Source organism: Crocuta crocuta, unplaced genomic scaffold, assembly GCF_008692635.1.
Source record: "Crocuta crocuta isolate KB4526 unplaced genomic scaffold, BGI_CrCroc_1.0 scaffold231, whole genome shotgun sequence".
Classification (NCBI taxonomy): Eukaryota; Metazoa; Chordata; class Mammalia; order Carnivora; family Hyaenidae; genus Crocuta; species Crocuta crocuta.
Window position 1 is genome coordinate 3226271 of NW_027528357.1, and position 24738 is coordinate 3251008.

Sequence of the window (24738 nt, forward strand, 5' to 3'; positions counted from 1 at the left end):
ACAAACTGCACCATAAAAAGAAATTATAAAAGGCTATTTCTGTTTTAAGAAAAATCTGTGTATCACTCAGTTTTACACTGTTTTCTTTTCAGACACGTCCATCTTAGATTGCCTCCATTCTGCTGGCCTTGATGCTCTGACAGTCTCATTTCTGGGACACACCCGGACCCCTCCTTTGATACGTGGACAATGAGGACTTTCTGTCATAGAGTCCGAGACACACGATTTAGGACTGACATGAAAGCCTCGCTTTTATCACCTTACAAGTGCAACCAATGCAGCAATTTTCCAATGGGAATCTTGTTGTCAACATTCGCTTGCCTCAGTCACCGGCTCCACCTACTCTCAGCCTGAGTTTCTCAAGCCTGGCAATTCAACTGTAGGATGCCACTACCTGTGTGGTGCCAGGATTTCTCTCCCCAGATATTTACATAATAACTTGGATGGGGAAGGCGACAGAGGACAGTGCTGACCACATATGAAGGAACGCTGGGGTGAGGGATGGCTCAGCCGGTTAAGCATCTGACTTTGGCTCAGATCATGATCTCGCTGCTCGGGTGTTCGACCCCCGTGTCAAGCTCTGTGCTGACAGCTCGGAGTCTGGAGTCCGCTTCAAATTCTGTGTCTCCCTCTCCCTCTCCCCAACCCCCACTCACGCTCTGTCTCTCTCTCCCTTAAAAATAAACATAAAAAAAAAAAAAAGAAAGACAAAAAAGAAATGCCAGGGTGGGATAGATTAAAAACAAAACAAAACTTCCTCATGTTGGACTTGAGATCCAAGTTCACAAAGCAGCAACGACAGTACAACTTATGCCCGGCTATGACAGAGCTAGCCTCTTCCACTTTACATCACTGCAATCCTGGTTTCACAGACTGTGATTTCACATGCCTGTGGGGCACAGAGGCGACAAAGCGGAACAACCCAGGGGCAACACAGAAGAGTGGTGGAAACGGAGGTAAACAGAGCCCATGAGCCCCACGGGAAGGAAACAACTTCTCACTCTCGCCAATTATGGCCATGCAGCAATGAGGACCCTTTGGCTTTACCAAATAAGCCATAAATCCATAATTATGTCCAATCTCCCAATTTGTAAATGTTCCTAACTGTGCTGCCTGGGTGGCTCAGTCGGTTAAGCTACAGACTCTTGGTTTCACTCAGGTCATGACCTCATGGTTCTTGAGTTCAGGCTCTGCGCTGACAGTGAGGAGCCTGTGTGTGATTCTCTCTCCCTCTCTCTCCCTGTCTGCCCCTCCCCCAGCTTGCATGCTCTCTCTCTCAAAATAAACACCAAAGAATAGTAAAAATAAATATTCATAACTATTATTAAAAATTTTAGCATACTATATTAGGTAAATAAAGTACCTGCAGGTTCAGTTTCGCCTCACAGGCCTGCCAATTTGTGCCAGTCTACATGATTCCCTACTGGGACAGTCCCAGTCACATGGACTTAGCGTGAGGAGGGACACCTAGTGAGAAAGAACTCCATCACTGACAGTGGCTTCAACCCCCAGGGGCTGGTGACAGTCTGGGTGGTGACCCAGATACCTGTGCACAGATACCTGTGCAACATCCACACCAAAGTCTGGCCATGTGGCTGCCACAATTGAGCCCTTAAGTCCTGACCAGGCATTCCAATGTACTCATCTCAGGGGAGGAAGATTCCTCCAAGACAGGGCAGGCATGTGTCCAGACCAGGGTAAGGGAGTAGAGAGTAAAGCCCCGCCATTCCCGAGTCAACACAGTACCAAGGACCGGAGCTTGGTTCAGGAAGTGAGGAGCTCCCCACTTCTGCTCCCATGCCCCCACTTTGGGGCCTTCCTATGCTCCCAGTCTATAGCCTGAACCAAATCTCTGTCTTCCTCCTCTGTTCTGAAAGGCCAAAAACAACGACTTCTAAGTTTTTCCAGGAAGGAAGATTTTGGTTTAAACACCATTTGATCATTTTTGCACCACCAGCTCCCAAGATGACAAATCTCTTTCCACTCTGTCTACAGTGGATCTGTCCCCGGCGATGCTGGTGCTGACAACCCCCCCCCCCAGGCAGAAGTCTCATTAAGAGATCCCCTAACATGGAAGGCATTTTCCTCCCAGAGTGGAATATAGTTAAGGGATATTTGGCAAGGCACTGAAATATTCTGGTTCCAGTTTTCCCAAAAAAAACTGAAATCTGGATTTTTTTTTTTTTTTTTTTACATCACATGCTCTGACTTTTAAATGTTGACAGGCATGAAACTATTTTTTAAGATGCATTATAGGGACCAAGAAAATAACTACAGTTTTCTCCTAAAATGAGAGGGTTGAGATATAGGAGTTCTAAGGCCTTACCCAGCTCTGATAACAACAGCGGTGTTTTATGATTAGTGGGTACTTTCTTCCAGGTGATAGGATCAAATCAGATTTCTCCATGTAAAACTAGCCCTTAAGAGGCAGCTTTCCTTGAAGTACAGCCAGCAAAGGCAGCTGGTCTCACTGATTCTTCTCATCTCTTTTCTCTTCCCCCACCCCCGGCCCCGAAGCTGATCACCTATACATACTTTCTAAATAGATAAGGTGTACGAGATACAACAGGTGAAGGGGCCAGGGCATGCCTGTATCTTGCTTTCATCGTCACATCCCCAGGGCTGGAAAGGGGCCCCCAGTGAAGGCACAGGATGTGTGCAGAAAGTTCCCAGGAATATACCATTCGAGGTCCTAGTTTAATAAGAATAATTGTTTGGTACAAAATTCCACAGGAGACTTACATTAAATACTGGCTATCACGAAAAACTTTAGATCATTAGCTAGAACCATCCAAGAATAATAAGTCGGATAAATATTATTTCTGCATGTTGTGCATTTAGACTTCTTCCCAGCAGCCGGCTCACATTTTTGGAGAGCACTTGGCTACACCATAACTCAAAACCTATCTTTACCGCTCAGCAGATACATCCGCTACTAAAAGCAACACATTCCTGGGCCTTTTGGGGGAAAAAAAAAAAAAAGGCTGACAGACAGCTGAGCACAAAAATAAAGATAAATTAATCGAGTTCTAAAAGCAGATGTGGAAAGCACTGGGTTCTCCAAATGCTCTTGTTTCCTTTGGATCTGGGGGACCCACACGTGGTCCCACAGAGCAGAGCTCCTGAGGTAACCATGCAGGCACACCCTCCCTGCCAGGATTTTGATGCGGTTCTGAGGCTCTGGGTAGAGGGCGGTCAGCTCTTCAGCAGCTGAAGTGCACACCCCCTGCCACCTGACATGTTGGGCTCTCACGGTGTAGGCCATGACACTTCTACCCTAACTGCTCCAGGGTAAGCCAGCTTACCCCACCCTACCAGCTTCTTCCCAAGGCAACAGCAACAAAGGTGCTCACCCTCGCCCTCTCCCCCTGCCTCATGACTGACCCCCATGTTTCTCCTGAGTGGCCTCTGTGGGGCACTCCATGTTCTCAGGGAACTGTGAGTTACAAAACTATAAAACACTCTGCACACTTTCTCCCTGCATCTGCATCTGGCCTCACCATACTTCACCCAAGGTAATATGGTTGAAATGCGGTTAAACAAAGAGGCAATTCAAAGGTTGTCCTTGACTGCAAATGTCTGGTGTTCTGCCGGCAGCTGATCACCATCTACAAGAGAAGTTCTTCAAAGTCAGGAAGGGGTGACTCAGCATGCGGGCTAGGAAAAATGATAGTTTCCTTATATAAAAACACAAAAGTCACACCCTGAGAAATCTGTCATTTACATCCCTCAGAAGGTACCTTCCTGGCACGGATTCTGGACAGATACATCAAAATGTGCTGATGTTTGCACACAGTGCCCTGGTCACACTGAGTCTACGGAGACTTAGCTCAAGAGGCACAGGCAGGCAAAGGCACCTCCATTTCATGGAAAACAGAATATCTCGTAGCAACCTGGAATGGAATGAGTACTTGTTCATTCTCCAGGGCACACCTGGGAAGCTTCAGGCCTTCAATAAACAAACACACCAGGAAAGGAAAAATCGGAAGGCAAGGCCCTGGTGGTGGCAGTGAAAGGGTGGAGCCTCCTCATACTTTAGGAAGAGGGGTCTGCAGCAAGGGTTTGACCTTGGTGGCATTTTCTACACAGAGAAGCAGCACACGGTTGACAGGACTCACCCCTAGTTGGGTTTGGGTATCCTGATTCTTAGAAATGTGAGAACTGACTCTGGCACCTTCCTGATCTGCAAACTGCAAGTTAATAAACCAGTGCCAGGTTAACGAAAAGCATTAAGGAAGAGAGTCTTGCTGAAGTGTTCTAGGTCAGTAACGTCTTTCTCAACCAGGCAACACAATTCACACAGTTCACCACTGGGGCCTTGTGCAGCCGCTGTTTTCCCTGCCCTCAGTTAGGAGGGAGTGAGGGCTGAGATCTTTCCTCTTAACTCCGTCTGTGTGGCCAGCACTGGTAACCCTCAGGCCTACGGCCACTCCTTTCTCCCTTGTTGCCCCCACCTCCACCCCCAAGAGTCCAGGAAGCCAAATCATCTGCCAGCCTCCCTTGCAGCTACAGGTGGTGGTATGACCCAGCTCCAACCTGTGCGAGACATCTGCAAGGAGCTTCTGACAAAAATGTGGCCTTTCTGCTAAGGGCTAACTCCAGCTAATAGGGCCATCCCCCTCAACTCAGACTTGGCTGTAGATCAATGTGGAGAATTATGCTCATGGTTTTCCCTATAAGAATACACACATACACACACATACTCCTATATAAGGGTCACAAGAAATTAAACCCATAGATGGTTATAATATTAGTTTTATAGACAGGTGTGTGTGTGTGTGTGTGTGTGTGTGTGTGTACTTTAAACATAACAAAAAACCCTACTGTGTGGACTCACTTTTCAAGATTAGGTAATTTTAGGTTTATTTCCTTCCAGAAGTTTCAACTTACGAACACCCATAAGGCAGGTGGAAAATAAACTAAAGGAGTTTCCCTTATCCTTATCTCTGTGCCTTCCCCTATTCTAGGTGTTGGACTCATGTGAAACGAAAGCTAAGGATGAGAATCTCCTCAGACACAAAGAAGAGAGGCAACATTGAGAGGCAAGAGTGGGACCAAGTGTGTGGTTCATTTGTCTACACACATCCCAGAAGTTTCCATGTTTTCATTATGGGGAGAGAAATCATCAAATTCATCCTTAAGCCATCTCTACTGACAGCTCATCATGAGGATCAACCTCACACCCAGAAAAAGATTGAAGGTGGGTGGAAAGAGGTGACTCCCCAACCTCCCACGCACCATGGAGAAGTGGAAGGCCGAGGAACACGCTCTCACACACATTTGGCATTTATCAAGAAGAACAGACAACATTAGCGCTGCCTTGAAAATACGTCCTTAAAACTAACAATAGAACTCCCCTATGACCCAGCAATAGCACTGCTAGGAATTTACCCAAGGGATACAGAAATGCTGATGCATAGGAGCACATGTACCCCAATGTTCATAGCAGCACTCTCCACAATAGCTAAAACATGGAAAGAGCCTAAGTGTCCATCAACAGATGAATGGATCAAGAAGATGTGGTTTATCTATACCATGGAATACTACATGGCAATGAGAAACAATGAAATCTGGCCATGTGTAGCAACATGGATGGACCTTGAGGGTGTTATGCTGAGCGAAATAAGTCAGGCAGAGAAGGACAAATATCATATGTTTGCACGTATAGGAGGATTAGGAGGAACTTGACGGAGGAACAAGGGGGAGAAGAAGGGCGGAAATGGTGGGGGAAAGGGAGAGAGGCAAACCATGAGAGACTCTTGAATGCTGACAAAAACTGAGGACTGATGGATGTGGGGGGGATGGGGGATGGGCATGGAGGAGGGCACTTGTGGGGATGAGCACTGAGTGTTATGTGGAAACTAATTTGACAATAAACTATTTGTAAATAAATAAATAAATAAATAAGTAAATAAATAAAAATAAAGTGCATATCATGGGGGGAAAAAAAAAGAAAATACGTCCTTAATATTTTTTTTTCTTAATGAGCCCTAAGTTTTTTCTCTCTCACTTTTTGCTGCTGTGGCTCCCCAGAGACAGGGTCCAAGAGGGAAAGACCCAGTTCACTGTGCTGGGTAACACCACAGAACAGGAGGCTTCTCCTCAGGGCAAAACACAACCAGAACTGCAGGAGACGGTTTCACTTTGCTGGTCTCATTCAAGCCTAACCATGGACATGTGATACTAAATCATGTTTCACATACTTCTCCTTCACCCAAGGGAAAAGGAAAAGTGGTATTTTTCCCCCTTTGTGAACACGGGAGATAGAGCTGTGGGGTTGCAGGTATACGTGGAGAAGAGACGAGATAATCCCCCCAGGCACGGCCCCTGCTTGACCGTGCCCAACAGAAAGGGACTTCATTGGGCAACTACTCCACATCTTTGAGTCTCAAATCTTCCAGTTGCAAAATGGAGATCATACTGAACTATATTAAATCTCTCCTTTGCCCTACATTCAGAACTGTTGATAGCCATCATTTCTTACAGTCCAACCTAGTAATTCCTGCTCTCCCCTGTCACATTTTTATGGGATCAAATAAAATTATTTATATGAAGGTGGACAAAAATATTATAACCAAAGAACATTAACTTTATGAATGGGAACATGAATCAATGCTTCAAACTCTACATGTACCTCACTTTAAAAAAAATGAGGGGCACTTGAGTGGCTCAGTCAGTTGAATGTCTTTTGATCTTTGGCTCAGGTCATGATCTCGTGGTTCATGAGATCAAACACTGAGTTGGGCTTTGGGCTGATAGCGCAAAGCTTACTTGGAATTTCCTCTCTCCCCTTCCTGTCCCACCCCTCCCCAAAATAAACTTTTAAAAAAAATGAAATTATACAGGTAGCTTTCAGAATCATTCCTTAAAATGCAAGTTCTGGGCCCACCCCAAACCTACCAAGTCACAAACAGGAAAACCCAGTGAGGAATGTATACTGCTGACAAGCACTCTCAGTAATAACCCAAGTTAGCTTTCCCAGGAAGTAAGTTGGCCTCTTTGGTTTTGGGTGACTTTCTGCTGAAATGCAGGCCCCCCTTACCAAAGAGATTTGTTCCTTTCCTTACCAAAGAGATTGTCGAGAACTTAGTGTGAAAGAGATTTTTCCTAGTAACCAGGGAAGAGATGTTAGGTAAAAATCAGTAACATTCGCTCAGTCACTAATTAGTTACCAGGAAGTGATAAATCCTGAAGGAAGTATCATCTTTTGCTATGGGGTATCTTTAACTACTAACTCTGTAATCCGAGTCTTTTTAAAAGCTCTCAACATCGAAGTGTTTGGAGGCGATGCCAGGCCCCCTTGCAGTGGGAACATCAGAACTTACCCCTCAGAATGTAGTTCTGATAGTTCTGGTCTGCCTCAGCTCCCACCTTGATCAAACACGTCAGACCTTCAGCCACTACAAATTCATGCACCAAATCCTTGTCATCCTGGACAGGAAAGGAGAGAGAAAAAAAGACTTCAAATACTGTCCCAGTCCATCCTCTGTCCACTCTGTTAAAACTATGTACGAGCCTTTGAAGCCAGACTGACCTCTAAAGAGTGTTCTGCTCTATTCAAATGAGGCATCTTAAGTGTTGCCAGAGGAATTTTACAACCAGTCTCCACGTTGCTGTTTGCCAAAGACCAATTATTGCCTTCTGGGCAATCTAATAAAGATAAAGCAAATGAATCCCCTGTCAGGAATATTTATAGCGTTCTGTTTTTCATTCTGCAAAAATCACTAGGCTCCGCTCCCCCACAGGTCCCTCGGGACTGGCCACATGAAGCTCGTTGGGTTTTAGCAACAGGAAATGCTCGATTGCAGCACAGACCATCAAGTGGAGGATTCAAAGCCACTCGTGTGTTCCAAAAGATGGTCCTTAAGGGCAGTAGTTACAAGGGTCTGGCAAATGGTATCTAGGTGAGGAAGCAGTTTCTCCTCCTCCCAAGCTGTGTTGCTTGCAGGACAAGCCAGGAGGCAGAGCACACGACCAGCCCTGCATCCGGAGCAGCCACATCCCTCTGCAAAGGGGCCACCATGGCAGGCCTGCAGACTCAGGTCACAGGACAGAGGACATGGAAGGAATCTCAGGGACCATCTAATGGGGTGTTTGTCAAAGAGAGGTGTCCAGACTCGCAGGCAGCACAAGCATTGCCTAGACACTGGTTAGAAATGCTAATACCCCAATTGACTGCATAGAAAACTCTACCACGAGGCTCAGCAATCTGTGCTTATCACATCCCCCAGGTGACTCTGAGATGCTCAGATGTTTCTCACCCCTGACTTACTCACATTAGGATTTTCTCAGGGATCTTTACAACGAAAGAGGAAACCAGACCCTGCCCAGATGAATTTCATCAGAATTTCTAAGGGTGGGGCCCTGTTATTAACTTCCCCAGGAAATCCTAAAGGGCAATCAATTTCAAGGACCACGGATCTAAGCCTACCTTGTCTTTACAAAAGACTCAAAATGTGGGCTGGGATCACCTATGTCCAGCCAGCCCTGAGCCCAATCATTTTCTGTAGTACCAAATTCTATACAGCTCTAGGAGAGGGGTTTTTCCACTACCGTTTCAGGAGATTTCCTCAATTGGACACTGCCTGGTCTCAAATGCAGCTAGCGTAAGACTGGAACATTCATCTTCAATTATAACAACAGAGCAAAAATTAAAAAAAAAAACCTCAGTGATGTAAATAGTAGGAAGCTTAATGGAATAATGAAAGGTTATTATTATAGGACTGGTCAGCAACCATAGTTTATCTCCAAAAAAGAAAAAAATAATTTAGACAAACTCACATAATTCTCCTGTCCCTACGTGAAATCAGCCCCTCATTTTGATTTTATGGCATTTTCCAATTATATGGATGGAGGATTTGAGCTAAATGTGGGCAAGCCAGGCAAAGTCTCCCTTTGAACCAAGAAAACACTCTTAACGTTCAGAGGGCACTTGGGGGGAGAGGAGGGATGCTTGTGCCCTGAAGGTAATGAGAGACAGCTGTGTTAACTCAGACTTTAAGATAATCACGGCTTTGGAAGCAAGAGAAAATGGGACAATATCATGAGTTTTTGGAAAATTACTTTACACTCGTATGTATAAAGGAAATAAAAATAATTCTCCCTCCATCCATATCCTTTTCCACCAGCATATGTGAAAAGTGAACATTTAGATGAGCTCATGTCTAGTCAGAAGGTTTTTCCAAGCATGTAACAAATGTTTATTACTTGAACTAAAACTAGATTCACACATGACTTCATGGTGAAAAAGTGAGAACAAGCCCTCAAGAAACCACTCAAGCTAATCACTAATATTAATACAGCCGAGAGTTGGCTGCCTGGCCAAGGTACTCAGGAAAACTCAGACCAGGGAGACAGTGTTTATGAAAATTCAGAACCTTAACTAAAATTTATGGACATATGTAGATAAGGCACTTAAGAAATAGGCATTTGTAGATAATAAATTGTGGAGATGTCCTCCAAATTGGCGATGTAGGAGATTTTGAACACGTATCCTAAAATATTTAGGCATTAATCAGTGATGTTTAAAACTTGGTTTCCTGGGGTGCCTGGGTGGCTCAGCCGGTTGAGTGTCCAACTTCAGCTCAGGTCATGATCTCACTGCTCATGGGTTCAAGCCCCGCGTCGGGCTCTGTGCTGACAGCTCAAAGCCAGGAGCCAGTTTCAGATTCTATGTCTCCCCCTCTCTATGTCCCTCCCATGTTCATGCTCTGTCTCTGTTTCTCAGTAATAAATAAATGTTTAAAATTTTTTAAATAAATAAATAAAACAAAACACTTGTTTCCAACAAGAATGAAATATAAACGTTAACACTAACTGACCAGGGATTGTCCCTGCATTTCAGAATTTTCTATACTAGCCATACTTCAACCTGCAATCTTTTTTTTTATGCCTATTAGTCAAGGGATATTATTCAATTCATTACAAAAGACCAATGGCTTGATATTTTACACACTTACACTCTAAGTTCCAAAAAGGACCCCTGCATGTAGAAAACACAAGATGATTGAAATGCAGACTGTGGGTATGGGAGAAAGTGATCTAAGCCCTAGACAGCTTACAGCCTGCGTAATCCATTCAACACCCAATGATGCCTGGCTGGTTTAGAGCTGTTTTGTGCCCACGTGTGTGGTCTTCCAAACAGATTCTAAACTTCTCGTAGCAGGCACCTTCTTCCTGGACTACGTAATACCAGTAAAGGTTGCTAAAAAATATCCATTTGATGAATACATGGTAGAAACAACATCCCTGAGAATTCAGAGTTACCACCACAGAACAAACTCAGTGAAGGAATGAGCAAAATGATCCCAAATATGTTGACTTTGTTTTGTTTTTAAACTTTTTCACCATGGGAAACATTAAACATATACAAAAGACAGAACGGTTGCGTGAACCACAGGTGCCAATCAACTCCTACCAATCCTGTTTCCTCTATCAACCCATATTTGTCTGTCTGCTGCTGGCCTATGAATTTAAAGTGAATACCAGACATCACATCATTTAATCCATAAATACTCCAATAAGTATCTCCAAAATACAGAAATTCTTTTTAAAATTATGTACTCACAACAAAAAACTAATGCTTTAATAGTATTAAATGTCCAGTCCATGACCAAAACTCCAACTAATTCATAAATACGGTTTTGTTTTTTACATTTTGTACCGGGATCCAAGTAAGATCCACATGTGGCATTCAGTTGATAAGTTTTAAAGGTCTTTTTAATTGATCTTTTGTTTTCCTTGAAATGCACGTTAAAAGAAACTAGGTCCTCTGTCCTGTAGAGTAGCCTACAGTCCAGACTTTATTCATTACACCACTGTGGTGTAGATTAACACGTGCCTCTATCCTAGGTCACTTATAAACTGGTACTGCATAGGGTGACATGGTGAGACCCATCAATGGTAGTGTGAATCCCCAGAGGAGCCACATACAATCTGACTTTATCTCATTTCCACCAGGTCGGCTCAAGGCCTAGATCAATTCACATAAGGGAGCAAAACTGTGATATTTTAATTCTATTATTCCTCCTTATCACTAGAAGATTATTAACAAAACTTCCCTTCAACTACTGTTCCATTATCCTAAAGTTCACATAGAAAAGGGGACGATATCTAGGTATTTTATTATTTTTGGCGCAATTGTGAAACTCCTGGAAGAAAACATAGGTAATAATTTCTTTGACATCGGTCCTAGAAACATTTTTTTCTAGATGTCTCCTAAGGCAAGGGAAGCAAAAGCAAAAGTAAACTATTGTGGCTATACCAAAATAAAAAGCCTAGCACAGTAAAGGAAACCATCGACAAAGCAAAAATGCAACCTACTAACTGGGAGATGTTTGCAAATCATACATCTGGTAAGGGGTTAATATCCCAAATATATAAAGAAACTCTACAACTCAACACCAAACACACACACACACACACACACAACAAAAAACAATAATCTGATTCAAAAATGGAAAGAAAACCTAAACAGACATTTTTCCAAAGAAGACATACAGATGGCCAACAGACACATGAAAAGATGCTCAACATCACTCATCATCAGGGAAATTCAAATTAAAACTATAATGAGATATCATTTCACACCTGTCAGAATGGCTAAAATCAAAAACACAAGAAATGACAGGGGTTGGGGAGGATGTGGAGGAAAAACAGAACCCTCCTACACTGTGAGTTGGAATGCAAATTGGTACAGCCATTGTGGAAAACAGTAGGGAGGTTCCTCAAAATGTTAAAAATAGAGTTACTATATGATCTAGTAATTCCACTACAGGGTATTCATCCAAAGAAAATAAATACACTAATTCAAAAAGATATATATACTCCTATGTTTATTATAGCATTATTTACAATAGCCAAGTTATGGAAGCAACACAAGTATCCATGGATAGATGAATGAATAAAGAAGATGTCGTATATCTGCCTATAGACATATATATATCTATGTATAGATACACATACATACATACATATAGTGGAATATTATTCAGCCATAAAAAGGAATGATATCTTGCCATTTGTAGCAACATAAATGGACTTAGAGGGTATAATTTTAAGTGAAATCACTTGAATTTAAGAAACAAAACAGAACCAAAAAGAAGAGTAAAAAAAAAAAAAAAAAGACTCAAATACAGAGAGCTGGTGGTTGCCAGAGGGAAGGTAGGTGGGGGGATGTATGAAACAGGTGAAGGGAATCAAGAGCAGTATAGATAAGCATATAGAATTGCTAACATATTATACACCTAAAACTAATAATAACACTGCATATTAATTACACTTCAATTTAAAAAATATTTTAAGGCAAAGGGTAAGATAAATGTGAGATTCTAAAACTCTACCCATTTTCAAAATAATCAGCTGGTTCACTAGCATCTTCCTAAGATGATCTATTCATTTTTATTTTTTATTTTATTTTATTTTATTTTTATTTTTTAGTTTCATTATGAACTCATCAGTGCAAACTTACCTGTTGTGTTTCAATCAATTGTAATTATCGTCCTTATTGATGATGCTATTTTCCAAAACCCAGTAGAAGACCCTTCATAATCCTCCTTAGGATTCTTTTGGCAAAAATCCTAGGAGTATCTGATACTCTCCTTACTTCCTTGCTTTAAGTTTTTTGTTGTTTTTTTTTTTACCCATTTCCTACTCCAGACTTTGAATTAGCTATTTCTCCAAAGAGCTCTGGTTCCTTTCGGTATCTTAACATCACAACCTTGGGGCTCACAGTGGTACTTTAGGTAATAGGCTGACCATTGTTTCTAGTGCTTTTTGGTAAATCTTGAGCTGGAAATATGCTTAGTTGCTTGCTTGTTTGTTAAATAAACACCAAGGGTTCATTCTTTTTTTTTTAGGAGTTAAATTTTATTTTATTTTATTTTAATAGTTTATTGTCAAGTTGGTTTCCACATAACACCCAGTGCTCATCCCCACAAATGCCCTCTTCCATGCCCATCACCCCCCCTCCCCCTCCCCTACCAGCCCTCAGTTTGTTCTCAGTATTCAAGAGTCTCTCATGGTTTGCCTCCCTCCCTCTTCTCCACTATTTTTCCCCTTCTTTTCCCCCATGGTCCTCTGTTAAGTTCCTCCTAATCCTCCTATACATGCAAACATATGGTATCTGTCCTTCTCTGCCTGACTTATTTCGCTCAGCATAACACCCTCAAGGTCCATCCATGTTGCTACACATGGCCAGATTGCATTCTTTCTCATTGCCATGTAGTAGTCCATTGTTTAGATAAACCACACCTTCTTGATGCATTCATCAGTTGATGGACACTCAGGCTCTTTCCATGTTTTGGCTATTGTTGAGAGTGCTGCTATGAACATTGGGGTACATGTGCCCCTATGCATCAGCACTCCTGTATCACCAAGGGTTCATTCTGATACTTCCAATTAAGAATGACCAAATTAGAACACATACACCAGTCTTAGAACAGCAGTACAACACCAGCAGCAACAACGGGATTATTGCAAACAGTTGACTGTGTGTGTGGTTTTGTTCTCAGAATTTATCTACTCAAAGTACACAAATCGCAATGTTTTAAAGTCACTTGGAATAACTAACTCTTCTCTGTTCAGTTCTGCCACCAACTGGATACTCAGTGAGGTGAACACGTGTTTGGAAAGAAGTCAAAGCTGAACAGAAACATCAGGCAGGTGGAGGGACTAATGAGTTAGGGCGAGGAGTGGCATGAGCCTGGCCCTCTGGTGGCACAGTGAGAGTCCACCCCAATTGCTGGAACATTTTGTTCGTCTAAGGAACAGGGAGATACAGACGGAACTTTGGGACAATTAGTATAATGTTTACTAAATTAGAAGCCAGAAAGACTGAAGACATAGACATCTGCTAGAAGACTATCCAATTCACCCAGTCTATTCAACCGTTGCTTACACAGCCCCAGACACTGCTTGGCCCCAAAGACCCAGTGATGAAATCTAGGGAGCTTGCAGACAGCTAGACTCAGACAAGGATGCGTGAGTTTAAGCTGGCAGCTCAGAGCCTGGAGCCTGCTTTGGATTCTGTGTCTCCCTCTCTCTCTCTGCCCCTCCCCAACTTGCACTCTGTCTCTCTCAAAATAAATATTAAAAACAAATTTTTTTTTTAAAAAAAAAAAGAACTATCACCCACAAAGAAAATGTAAGAACATCTTTAAGAACTGAAGAGAAGTGGCATATACCGTAGGAATAAACAGACACTCAATGCACGTGCCATCTCCTGACTCTGCTCAGACAGCAGCCTCTCCCTCCTCCCCTGGCTCTGTCCCTCTCTCCTCTGCCATGTCATATCAGTGAGCACCTTGCAGCCTGCCTGCTCTCCTGTCCTAGCCTTCTTCACCAGGACCAGGACTTTCTCAGGGCAGGGGAAGAGGGAAGGCTTAGGAAGAAAGGATAAAACAGAACCTGCACATGTTCACAAGGGACATATCCACAGTGGAACGGTTTCTAAAACAGCCAACACTGGGATTACACCAAACCGCCTGCCTAGAGAAGACTGAACAAGGCCAACTATGCTTTACTCATACAACAGAATACTCAGAGCTACGTCAATCATGCCTCCATCTATCCCAAGTGCAGTAAGTAAGGTGGAGTACGATCCATGCAGCCTAACGTGTATGAAGTAACAAAGGATATAGATCCTCTTGGTGAATATTCACCAACAGCATGGGGACATGGATAGAGAGGGGCCCTGGAGTGGGAGGAAGATGGTTGGTAGTGGAGACAATACAAGATCTCAATTTTATCTGCAGTAGGGTTTTCTTTTTTAAAAAAGTCTTAAGTCAATATGGAAAAAGATGATTTGGTAAAGTTGTCTTTACTTCTTAGGTTTCAGACATTAGATACAGTAAAAATATGCTCAACTGAGACTCTGACCTAATGGACATTTTAATCTAAAGAAACTTTTCTATCTGTTGCCAGTAAGAGGCAGACACAGGTCTGTATCTGATTCCATAAGCAATGCAAAAACAGGACCTATGAGCACATTTGTCACCTTTTTTTTTTTTTTACCTGAAATATCTGCTTCAGGGAGAAAAGGGCCCTTCTTAAATCTCGCCCACTGGAGTTGTACAGTTTTTCTGAAATAAAAAAAAACATGACATATAAAATTAATTAAACTGACTCAGTGAATGGTAAAAACACAGAGAATATGAACAATGAACAAAATGTCCACTGGAAAGCTGAGGAGACTGAATCCAGTTAAGATATAGACCTCATACCTCAGACAGTACAGAGAACACTCCAGGCAGCTACAGGTGGCCAGAAGAGGGGGTGAGAGGATTTTGGAGGCCAACATCCGACGTTCACCCTCAGCCCCCACCCTCCCTCTCTCCAGACTTCTATTTCCAGTTGTTTGTAGACTATTGTACTTGATGGCCAACTATATCCAGAAAATGAACATGGCCATGACGGAATGCATCCTCCCACCTCCCTCCCTCCTGGCCTCACAGCCCCAGCACCACTGTGCTTTCTGCAGCTGGGCTCAGCTTTGACGCACCTTTTTTTCCCCTGTGATCTAATGGTCAAGGGGATTCAAGACCCAAGGATGCTGTGTTGGATTAAGGACTGGATTCCTTGGAGATGGCCCCCTCAGCAGCCTTACCTCTGCCCACTCTTGGACTCTCACTCATGTTCTAGTATGGGTCTGGCCCTGAGCAAGGTGGACGGAGGAGCCATGTGCCAGTCTTCTCTGGCTTGAGACCCAGGCCAACTCCTACAACCCCAGTGTTCCCTCAGTCATATTTAACATGTCCTTGTTAGGTCAGGCCTAGCAAATAAGGAGGTGACCCTGACCTAAGACCCATCCTCCAGAGGTCACGACATGACAGAGAGACAAATGAGTATGCCACAATTACTACTTCACCAGTGGAGAAGAGCTACCAAGTGCCGAGGGCACACAGGAGGAAGGGAGAAACCAGTTATTCCAGTGTACACAGAATGCCTGGGAGCACAGACTGCCCAGCTTCACACAACTCAAGCTTGGCCTTGACACAGGCGATTCAGGTGGCACCAGACTTTCCCCATAAAAAGCACCCAATATCTATTTCCTGAGGGGCTTCCAGGAACTGTTCTAGGCACCAAGGAGTGAAGAGTGAACTTAGTAAGAGCAACAACTAAGCAGTCAGCCTGCATTTCAAAGCCAATGTCACCACCTAGTTGGTATATGACCTTGAACAAAGTAGTTTACTTTTCCTAAGTCTTAGAGTCCCTGGTCTATAAAATGAGAACAGGTAACAAAAGATTTAGAGAACAATAGTTTCGTGTTAAATCAAACACTGATATGGTAAAGGTGGATACCAAATCATTTAAAATGTTACAAATAGAGCAGTCAATAGCAATATTATCCTGATGGCTGGGCACTCTGAGCTTCAATCTCAGCATTTGNCGGCTTATGTCACAGACTTGAGCAGAAGGGCATGGAATACACAGGTCTATGAGAGTTGGCAGAAGTCTTATCATGAGAAGAACATTCCCATTTTGCACAGTAGCTCTAAAAGTGTACAGGCTCCCACTTTAGGTTTAAAAGGATGTAGGGCAGGTGGGACTCAGCATCTGCATGGTGGTAGTTTCCCCCACAGGCCCCGCCACAGACATCTTGACCTCTTCCCATCCACTTTCCAGACCAAGGCCAGAAGAAATGGGTGACCACCTGATGACACTACTGCTCCCATTTAAACCCTTCAGTGGCTGCCCCTGCATGGAGAACGAAATCTAAAATCCTCTGCATGACCCATCCAGCCCTTGATTGTGCAGCCCTGGCCCCCTCCCTCCCCATGCTGCAGACACTCTGGTTTTCTCCAGGCAACTTAGGCAAGGTCAAGTTCTCCAGACTCAAAACCTATGAAGACACCAAGTGGCAGAAGCTAGCTTATGTCAGATTGGGGGGTCTAGGCGGGTGGTGTCTGACCCCAGGGTCTTCTCATTGTTTGACTACCATAGAATCTACCAAATTTATACAATATACAGTCCATGATCGCTTATTAATTATGAAGAGTTTTGGTTGAGAATTCATTGCCTCCCTAAAAACAAGTATCTGAGAAAACTCTAGAGAAATCAACCATCCCTAAAATGGATGTCTAGTTTATCCTAGACCCTAAGACATGAGGCCCAGATAAGTTTCAAGCAGACCTCTAAAACGTCTGTATGGCCTCAAAATACAGTAAATAATAAATGGAGTTAACTGTATCACCCTGGGTCTGGTCCTTGGGGCGATCACTTCTTCAGTTTCTACAGCTAACATCTCAGATTTCTCAAATCCCAAACAAATTTTGGGATTTGCCAGTACCACTTCTAATAAATCAGAATAAATCTATCAGATGCAAGCATGGGGCTATAGAAGTGCTGAAGAAGATGGCAGATTTAGCTTATCCAGGAAGAGGAACAGAAGAGAGTCAATTCCAAATACCTTTTTATAAGTAGTAAGGCTTGCGGCAGACTTCCCTGGATATATACCACTAGATAACCAGCAGAAATAGGTCTTAAGTGAACTCACAGTATCACAGAGCCTCCCTTCATTACCAATGATCTGTCCTGGCTTCTGATTCATGTGAATGAAAATTATGGTTACTTGTGTTCAGACTGTTAAAGTTCTAGTACTTGATACTATAGTCAAAATCAGTTTTTCCTAAACAAATTTAGCTTAAAATGATAATATTTTGCAGAGGATTTTTTCTATATTCATGAAGAATACTGATTTGTACTTTCAGAACAAGTCTGTGTAGAGTTGGTATTATAAATTCCTTAAGTGTTTGGCAGAATTCTCCAGTGAAGCTACCTGGGCCAGGAGTTCTCTTTATTGGAAGGTTTTCAACTATGAAATCAATTTCTTCAATTAACATAAAGCTCTTCCGATTATTTCTTCTTGAATGAACTTTAATAATTTGTATCTTTCAAGGAATGTTTCCAATTTACCTAAGTTGTTAAATATATGAGCATGAAGTTGTTCATAATATTCCCCATCATCCTTTTACTGACTATAGCAATCTCTTCTCTTATTCTTGTTAATGGTAATCTGTGTCCTTCCATTTAACTTGGTCTGGCTAAAGATGGATCACATTTTACTGATCTTTTCAAAGAACTTTTGATTTCATTGTTCTTTCCATTTCTGATTTTTATACCATTTTCTTCCTTCTGCTTGCTTTTGGCCTAATTTGTTCTTCTTTCCTACTTTCTTAATGTAGAAATTTAAATGACCGATTTGAAACCTTTCTTCTTTTCTAATGTATGTAGTTAACGCTGTAAACACCTCCCTTAGCAATGGTTTGGCTACATTCTGCAAAATTTGATACATATATTCAACATTCATTCAATTTTGAACTGAATAAAAACAAAAACATTCATTCTATTCAAAAGGAAATAACCTAATCCTGTGAGGTTTTTTGTGTTGGTTTGGTTTGGTGGTATTTTTTTTTTTTTTAACCTATGGCTTATTTAGAAGTATACTGTTTAACTTCCAAATATTTGGGAATTTTCCAAGTATCTTTTTGTTACTGATTTCTAGTTTCTTTTTTTGTTGTTGTTGTTGTTAACAAGATGATAAAAACTTTTTATTTTGCCTTTCTTCATTTCTCAAACTTACGTAATAGAATATATCACCTTTTTGTGGGATTTTTTTAAAATTTAGATTCAAGTTAGTTAACATATAGTGTAGTGTTAGTCTCAGGAAAATTTAATGACTCATTACTTACATATAACACCCAGTGCCCATCCCAAGAAGTTAAACTTTTTTTAAGTTTACTTATTTTGAGAGAGAGAGAGAGAGAGGGCGCGCAAGCATGCATGTGAGGAGGGAGGGGCAGAGAGAGAACCCCAAGCGGGCTCTACACTATCAGAACGCAGCCCAGTGCAGGGCTCGAATCCACAAACCCTGAGATCATGACCTGAGCAGAAACCAAAAGCTGGACACTCAACCAACTGAGCCCCCCAGGCACCCTCATCAAGTGCCCTTTTTTTTTTTNATTGTTAGTTTCCTGAGCATCAAGTGCCCTTTTTAATGCCCATCTCCCCACCCACCTTCCTTCCAGCAATCCTCAGTTTGTTCTCTATATTTAAGAGTCTCATATGGTTTGCCTATGTCTTTGTTTTTATTTTATTTTTCCTTCCCTTCCCCTATGTTCATCTGTTTTGTTTCTTAAATTCCACAAATGAGTGAATTCATATGAATTGTCTTGTGGTCTTTGAATGACTTACTCTGCTTAGAATACACCCTAGTTCCATCCATGTTGTTGCAAAGGGCAAGATTTCATTCTTTTTAATCACTAAGTAATACTCCACCGTAGATGTATATAATCCACATCTTCTTTATCCATTCATCCATCGAAGGCTCTTTGGGCTCTTTCCATATTTTGGCTATTGTTAATAGCGCTGCTAATAACATTGGAGTGCACGTGCCCCTTCAAATCAGCATTTTGATATCCTCCGGATAAATACCTAGTAGTGCCATTGCTGGGTTGTAGGGTAGTTGTACTTTTAACTTTCTGAGGAAACTCCATCCTGTTTTCCAGGGTAGCCTCACCAGTTTCATTCCCATCAACAGTGCAAGAGGGTTTCCGTTTCTCCGCACCCTCACCAACATCTGTTGTCTCCTCAGTTGTTAATTTTAGCAGTTCTGACAGGTGTGAGGTGGGAGCTCATGGTCACTTTTGGTTAGTATTTGCATGGTGTAGAGTTTCTCATGTTATAGTTGCAACTTGCTTTTATCTAGTCTGGCAATGTCTCTCTCTTAATTGATCCGCATCCACCACATAGTTTTGACATCTAGGACATCAGAAATGACTCTTTGGTGGCACTAGAAGAGAAGACCTCAGGGAGGAGACCTGATGATGCCTTGCACCCTTTCGTGAGAAACATCCCTGTACAAATGCCAAAAATATCTTCGAGTAGTGCCAAAAAATTCTCCTTTTTTTGCCAAGTCTCTCAATTAAAACAAACTACAATTTCTGTTTGAAAAATACTTTCTATTTCAATTGTCCTTAATTTAAAAAATAAGACTATTTGTAATTATTCATTTTATTTATCTATTCAGCTTCGTTTGGAATAATTATTTAATGAAACAGAAAAGTTCCCAAATAATTCTGTAGTTCCAGAGAATTCTCACTACAAGCTTCAGAGAAAGATTTACATATTTTAATGTAGTGTGGCCTTTTTAACATCAAAACTCAAAAGATCAGCCATCTTATTTAAGAGTATTACATATTTCGGCTGAAATCTCCTTTAAAAAGCAAGGTGTTCTCATTCCGTATGTTAAAAACACCAGGTGAGGTCTAGATCAGAAATCCTTCCAATCTGGCATCTGTTAAATTGTAGATTTTTTTTTTTATTATTATTAACCCTTCATGAAAGTGATTAGCAGTGTGGTTTCCCTTTTATGGATCACGGTATCTTCCTCCCAAGTACTGCAAATCCTTTATTTTTTCCCCTATCCAACCGACATTTTCACAAATGTCATGCATCAGTCTCTATAACATGAAAACACTGAAATCATCACCTTTGCGGTTGAAATTAAAATGACCAATTATTTATTCCAAGAGACATTACTCTGATTTTGATAAGATTGTTGATATTGTCTTGCTAAAAGAACCAAGATATGGAGTAAAATGAAATCACAGTGCTTCCTGAAAACTCAAAATTGCTGTCTGTTTTTAAAACACAGTGATACCAGCTAGCCAGCCTCTATTCACCCTGACCTGTTCTATTGTTTCTTCATATACATGTTAGGAGATACCTAACATGTTTACCCTAGAGAACAAATAGGATTAGGAACCAAGCACGTCTGTAAGTGACATACAGGCTTATGTTGGAAATATTCCAATTTTGATTCCAGACTAATTTAATAAAGTAAATATCACAATAAAGCAAGCCAAGAGAATTTTTTGGTTTCCCAGTGCATAAAAAAGTTATGTTGACACTGTCCTATCACCTATTAAGTGTGCAGTATTATGTCTAAAAAAAACAAATGTAGTATCTTAAATTTTTTTTAATGTTTATTTATTTTTGAGAGAAAGAGAAAGCAGGAGCAAGGGACGGTCAGAGAGAGAGGGAGAAACAGAATCCGAAGCAAGCTCCAGGCTCTGAGCTGTCAGCACAGAGCCTGACACAGGGTTCTAACCCATGACCTGAGCCAAAGTCAGAAGCTTAACCAACTGAGCCGCCCAGGTGCCCTTGTACATATCTTAATTTAAAAATAACTTTATTACTAAAAAGCTAACCATCTGAGCTTTCAGCGAGTAGTCGTCTCTGATTACAAATCACCATAACTGATATAACAATAAAGGAGTTTGGGATATTGCGAGAATTACCAAAATATGACAGCGATGTGAAGTGAGCAAATGCTGTTGGAAAAATGGCACCACTAGACTTGCTTGATGCAGGGTTGCATAAAACTTCCAAATCTGTAAAGAAAATTGCAGTATCTGCCAAGTGCAATCATGTGCAATAAAACCAGGTATGCCTCTATCATTTATCACATTGAGAGGCGCACACAGCTCCTGCTGGTAGAGAACCAGCCAAAGACATTTCATCACATCAGGTACTGTGCTCAAACCAGTGACTACTGATAGCCATTTAGTGTCCTTCAAGAGCAGCCCACCCAGGCCAAAGGAGAAGCACTGCTTCCCACAGCCCAGGTCCCAGCTTCCTCAAAACAGGACCAATGCCATGGGAGGTGTGGTCTGGAGCTTTAACTGCTGGCCACTCTCAGGAGTTCAAGAAACTAAGTGTTCTATGTATGTCACATCCGGGCCTCACCACATGGAAAGTCAGACTCACCATAGCTGTGTAGGCCTCCCTTTCAGGTTAGACTAGAGTGTGAAGGGCTCACCTAGGAACAGGGCTGGCCTGGCAGCTTCCTGAAGGTGTATCTGACGTGGCTCTCAGATGCATACACATCAACCACACCTCCTTTAGAAGCAGCCTCTCTATTCAGAGTTCAGGGGTGAGTCCCATTCCTGGCTTCCAGGAGTGCATGCAAGGCTTCCTTATGGGGGCTGACTGAGAATCGTGCCCCTCTCTTGCTTGGGCCTCGGTACCTGTGGCCTCTGCCATGTGTGTGCATCCGCACACGTGCACGCCCATGTGCACACTGGGCTTCAGCCTGTGAATGAGGAAGCAGGGCTTGGAGGTCCTCTTACTCTCCAAATATACCCAATACACTGTGCAAACTGTTCTAATGGGTCCCAAATCCCAAGGGAAGGAATTCTGTCAGTCCCCACTGCCTGAAAATCAGATGATGCAAAAGAGAGAAGGCATCATATGCAAAGCAGGGAGAGAGGCCCAGAGCCCACTCTATGCCAGCAAGAGGGCAGCTACAGAGGCTTCCCAGTATGCAAAATTGACATTTCTCCCAGGACTCACAGAGCCTCTCCCTTTTCCTCTTTGTCCACCTCCACTGTGAACACACGCCAAGGAGCATGCAGCCTCTACCAGGGGGCCAGGGGTGGGGTACGGTGGGGGAGAGGGGATGCAGGAGAAGACAGATCCGGCTGCCCCAGACTCGGCTTCAGAGTCCTAAGTCAGAGGACTGGGGAGTAAGATGCCCACGTAAGTGAACTGTGTCCCTTCCTGGCAAGTACGAAAAAAACACAACATATCAACTCAAAGCTGAATCGTTATGTGTAAAAAGCAGGGCTGAGTTCAGGTTGGAGCCCAGAAGATTTGCCAATCTCACAAAGTTTGGAGACAGCCAGGTGGGAGGTATGCAGAGAGGAACCCCATCTCCCACCAGCACAGTCCCATGGGTGGACAGAAGTCTTGAGAGCTCTGGTGGCCGAAGGTCCCAGGGAAGAGGCCATGCTGGTTCCAGTAGTTGGGTGAAGCTACAAGGGACCGATTATGCGTCCATTCTCATTAAAGCCAAGCACATCCTGTGGTTGGCCAATAAATGAATGTGTTTGTTCTCCCACCTTCCAAACTCAATCTGTCCAGGGTGCAGTCGTTTGTACAGCACCAGCCTTTGAGTAAAAGCCATTTGGAGCCTACATTCGGTGGGGAAAGGAGGTATCATCAGAATAACAGCCCCTATCTTTTCTCTCCATGGTTCTTGCCTTTTAAAATAAAACCTGTTCCTTTAAGAGATACATTTAATGTATTATACTTTAAACCAGCTTATAATAATGAGCAGAGGGCAAATTAATTCAAGGCCATCAGGGACCATCCCTGCTCCACCATCGGGAAGGAAACCTGCAAGGCTTGCGACCATCAGTGCTGATAGGCATGGCCACAGACCTGTCCTGCCTGCTCAGGCAAGAGCACAGTGAAGAAAACCTCATGTGGGGAAAACAGACTAGGGTATTAGAAGGAATCCAGAGAGAGAGAGAGAGAGAGAGAGAGAGAGAGAGAACACCTATTTACGTTAGTGAAAGAATGCGAAGGGGAGGAACCCAAGGCATCTGAGTGTGACAAGGAAAACAGAGTGAAAGATAAATCTAGAACATCATGCTTCAAGACCCATTAAAATCACTGATTTAAGGCTAATCATTTCTACACCCTTCTCTCACCAGGTGCCAAACACATTAACCAAGCGCTCTATGGGAGAACTTGGACCAAAACCCAGAAGACCATCCTCTGTGCAGAGGAGATAGTAAGTTTCTTTTTAACCTTGGCCTGCCACAGGGACGCATGGGTGGTTCAGTCAGTTGAGCGTCTGACTTTGGCTCAGGTCATGATCTCTGGTTTGTGAGTTCGAGCCCCACATCGGGTCCACTGCTGTCAGTTCGGACCCCCTTTGGATCCTCTGTCCCCCTCTCTCTCTGCCCCTTCCCTATTCTCTCTCGCAAAAATAAACATTTTTTTAAACTTAAAAATAAAACCTTGCCACAAAAGACATCATACCAAGGAGATTTATTCATAGACAAAATGCCCACACCTACATTTAAAGTCTGTTGGCATCAGCTACAGAGAATATGGCCATTGTGATTTTTCAGATGGAGAGAACAGAAATCAGCTCCTCCTCCGCCAGGCGCTGGCTGGGTGACATCGGCTTTTCACACTCACCCATCCGAGAGCGCTGGTTAGGAACAACTCTCAATGTGACACAAGACCGCCTGCAGACATCGCTGGCCAGGCTGAGGTTAGGCCCCATTCCCCCAGCCAGTCTGCAGTCCCCAGCACCTGTGAGCATGGAGCGAGCCCAAGGAATTCCACTCTAGACATTCTTCCCGTGACTTCCCACCGACAACACTGATGGCCACCGTATAAACCCACCTCAACCTGCAAGTGTTGCTTCCTCAGCACATGTTGATACTTAAAGAAGAAAACCAAAGTGGCAGAGTAGAAAATTTGTCAGGGAACACACTGCTTGGTCACATTTTAGAAATCACTTTTATCCAGCAATGTATAAACTTTTCAAAGTCATGATTTCGTTGATAAGTTATATACAGGCCATGAACACTGTTCATGTCAGAGGGCATGGGCACTTCCCGCGTGGGCCTCCCGGATACTCTGTGGATCATGGCTGAGAAGCCCGATCTAACCCAGCACCTTCATTTCACAGGTGAAGAAACTAAGACCCAAGGGATACTGAGTTTCTGGCTCTAGCACTGGGCTTGGAGGCCCTGGAAGGGGGGGGGGGGGGGGGGANAATTAGCTGTGTGTTCTGTTTGTACAATAAAAATAAACTGGGTGCTCACATCCTAACCATGACATTCATGTCACTGTGTAAATTGAGAGAGAACTCACATACATACAAAAGCAAGGACTTTTGTTCTGGTGGTCGGCTCTGAGAAGTGAGTGAGTGGTGGG

At 42.8% G+C, this 24738-nt stretch overlaps 1 protein-coding gene across 1 annotated transcript in view; it reads right to left on the reverse strand.

The window, feature by feature from the left end:
- FHOD3 (formin homology 2 domain containing 3) overlaps positions 1-24738 on the reverse strand; it is a 403414-nt gene that overhangs the window by 252942 nt on the left and 125734 nt on the right. The window contains 2 exon segments of the mRNA XM_077753850.1: positions 7326-7431; positions 15013-15080. Of these exon segments, the coding sequence (XP_077609976.1) occupies positions 7326-7431; positions 15013-15080 (174 nt within the window).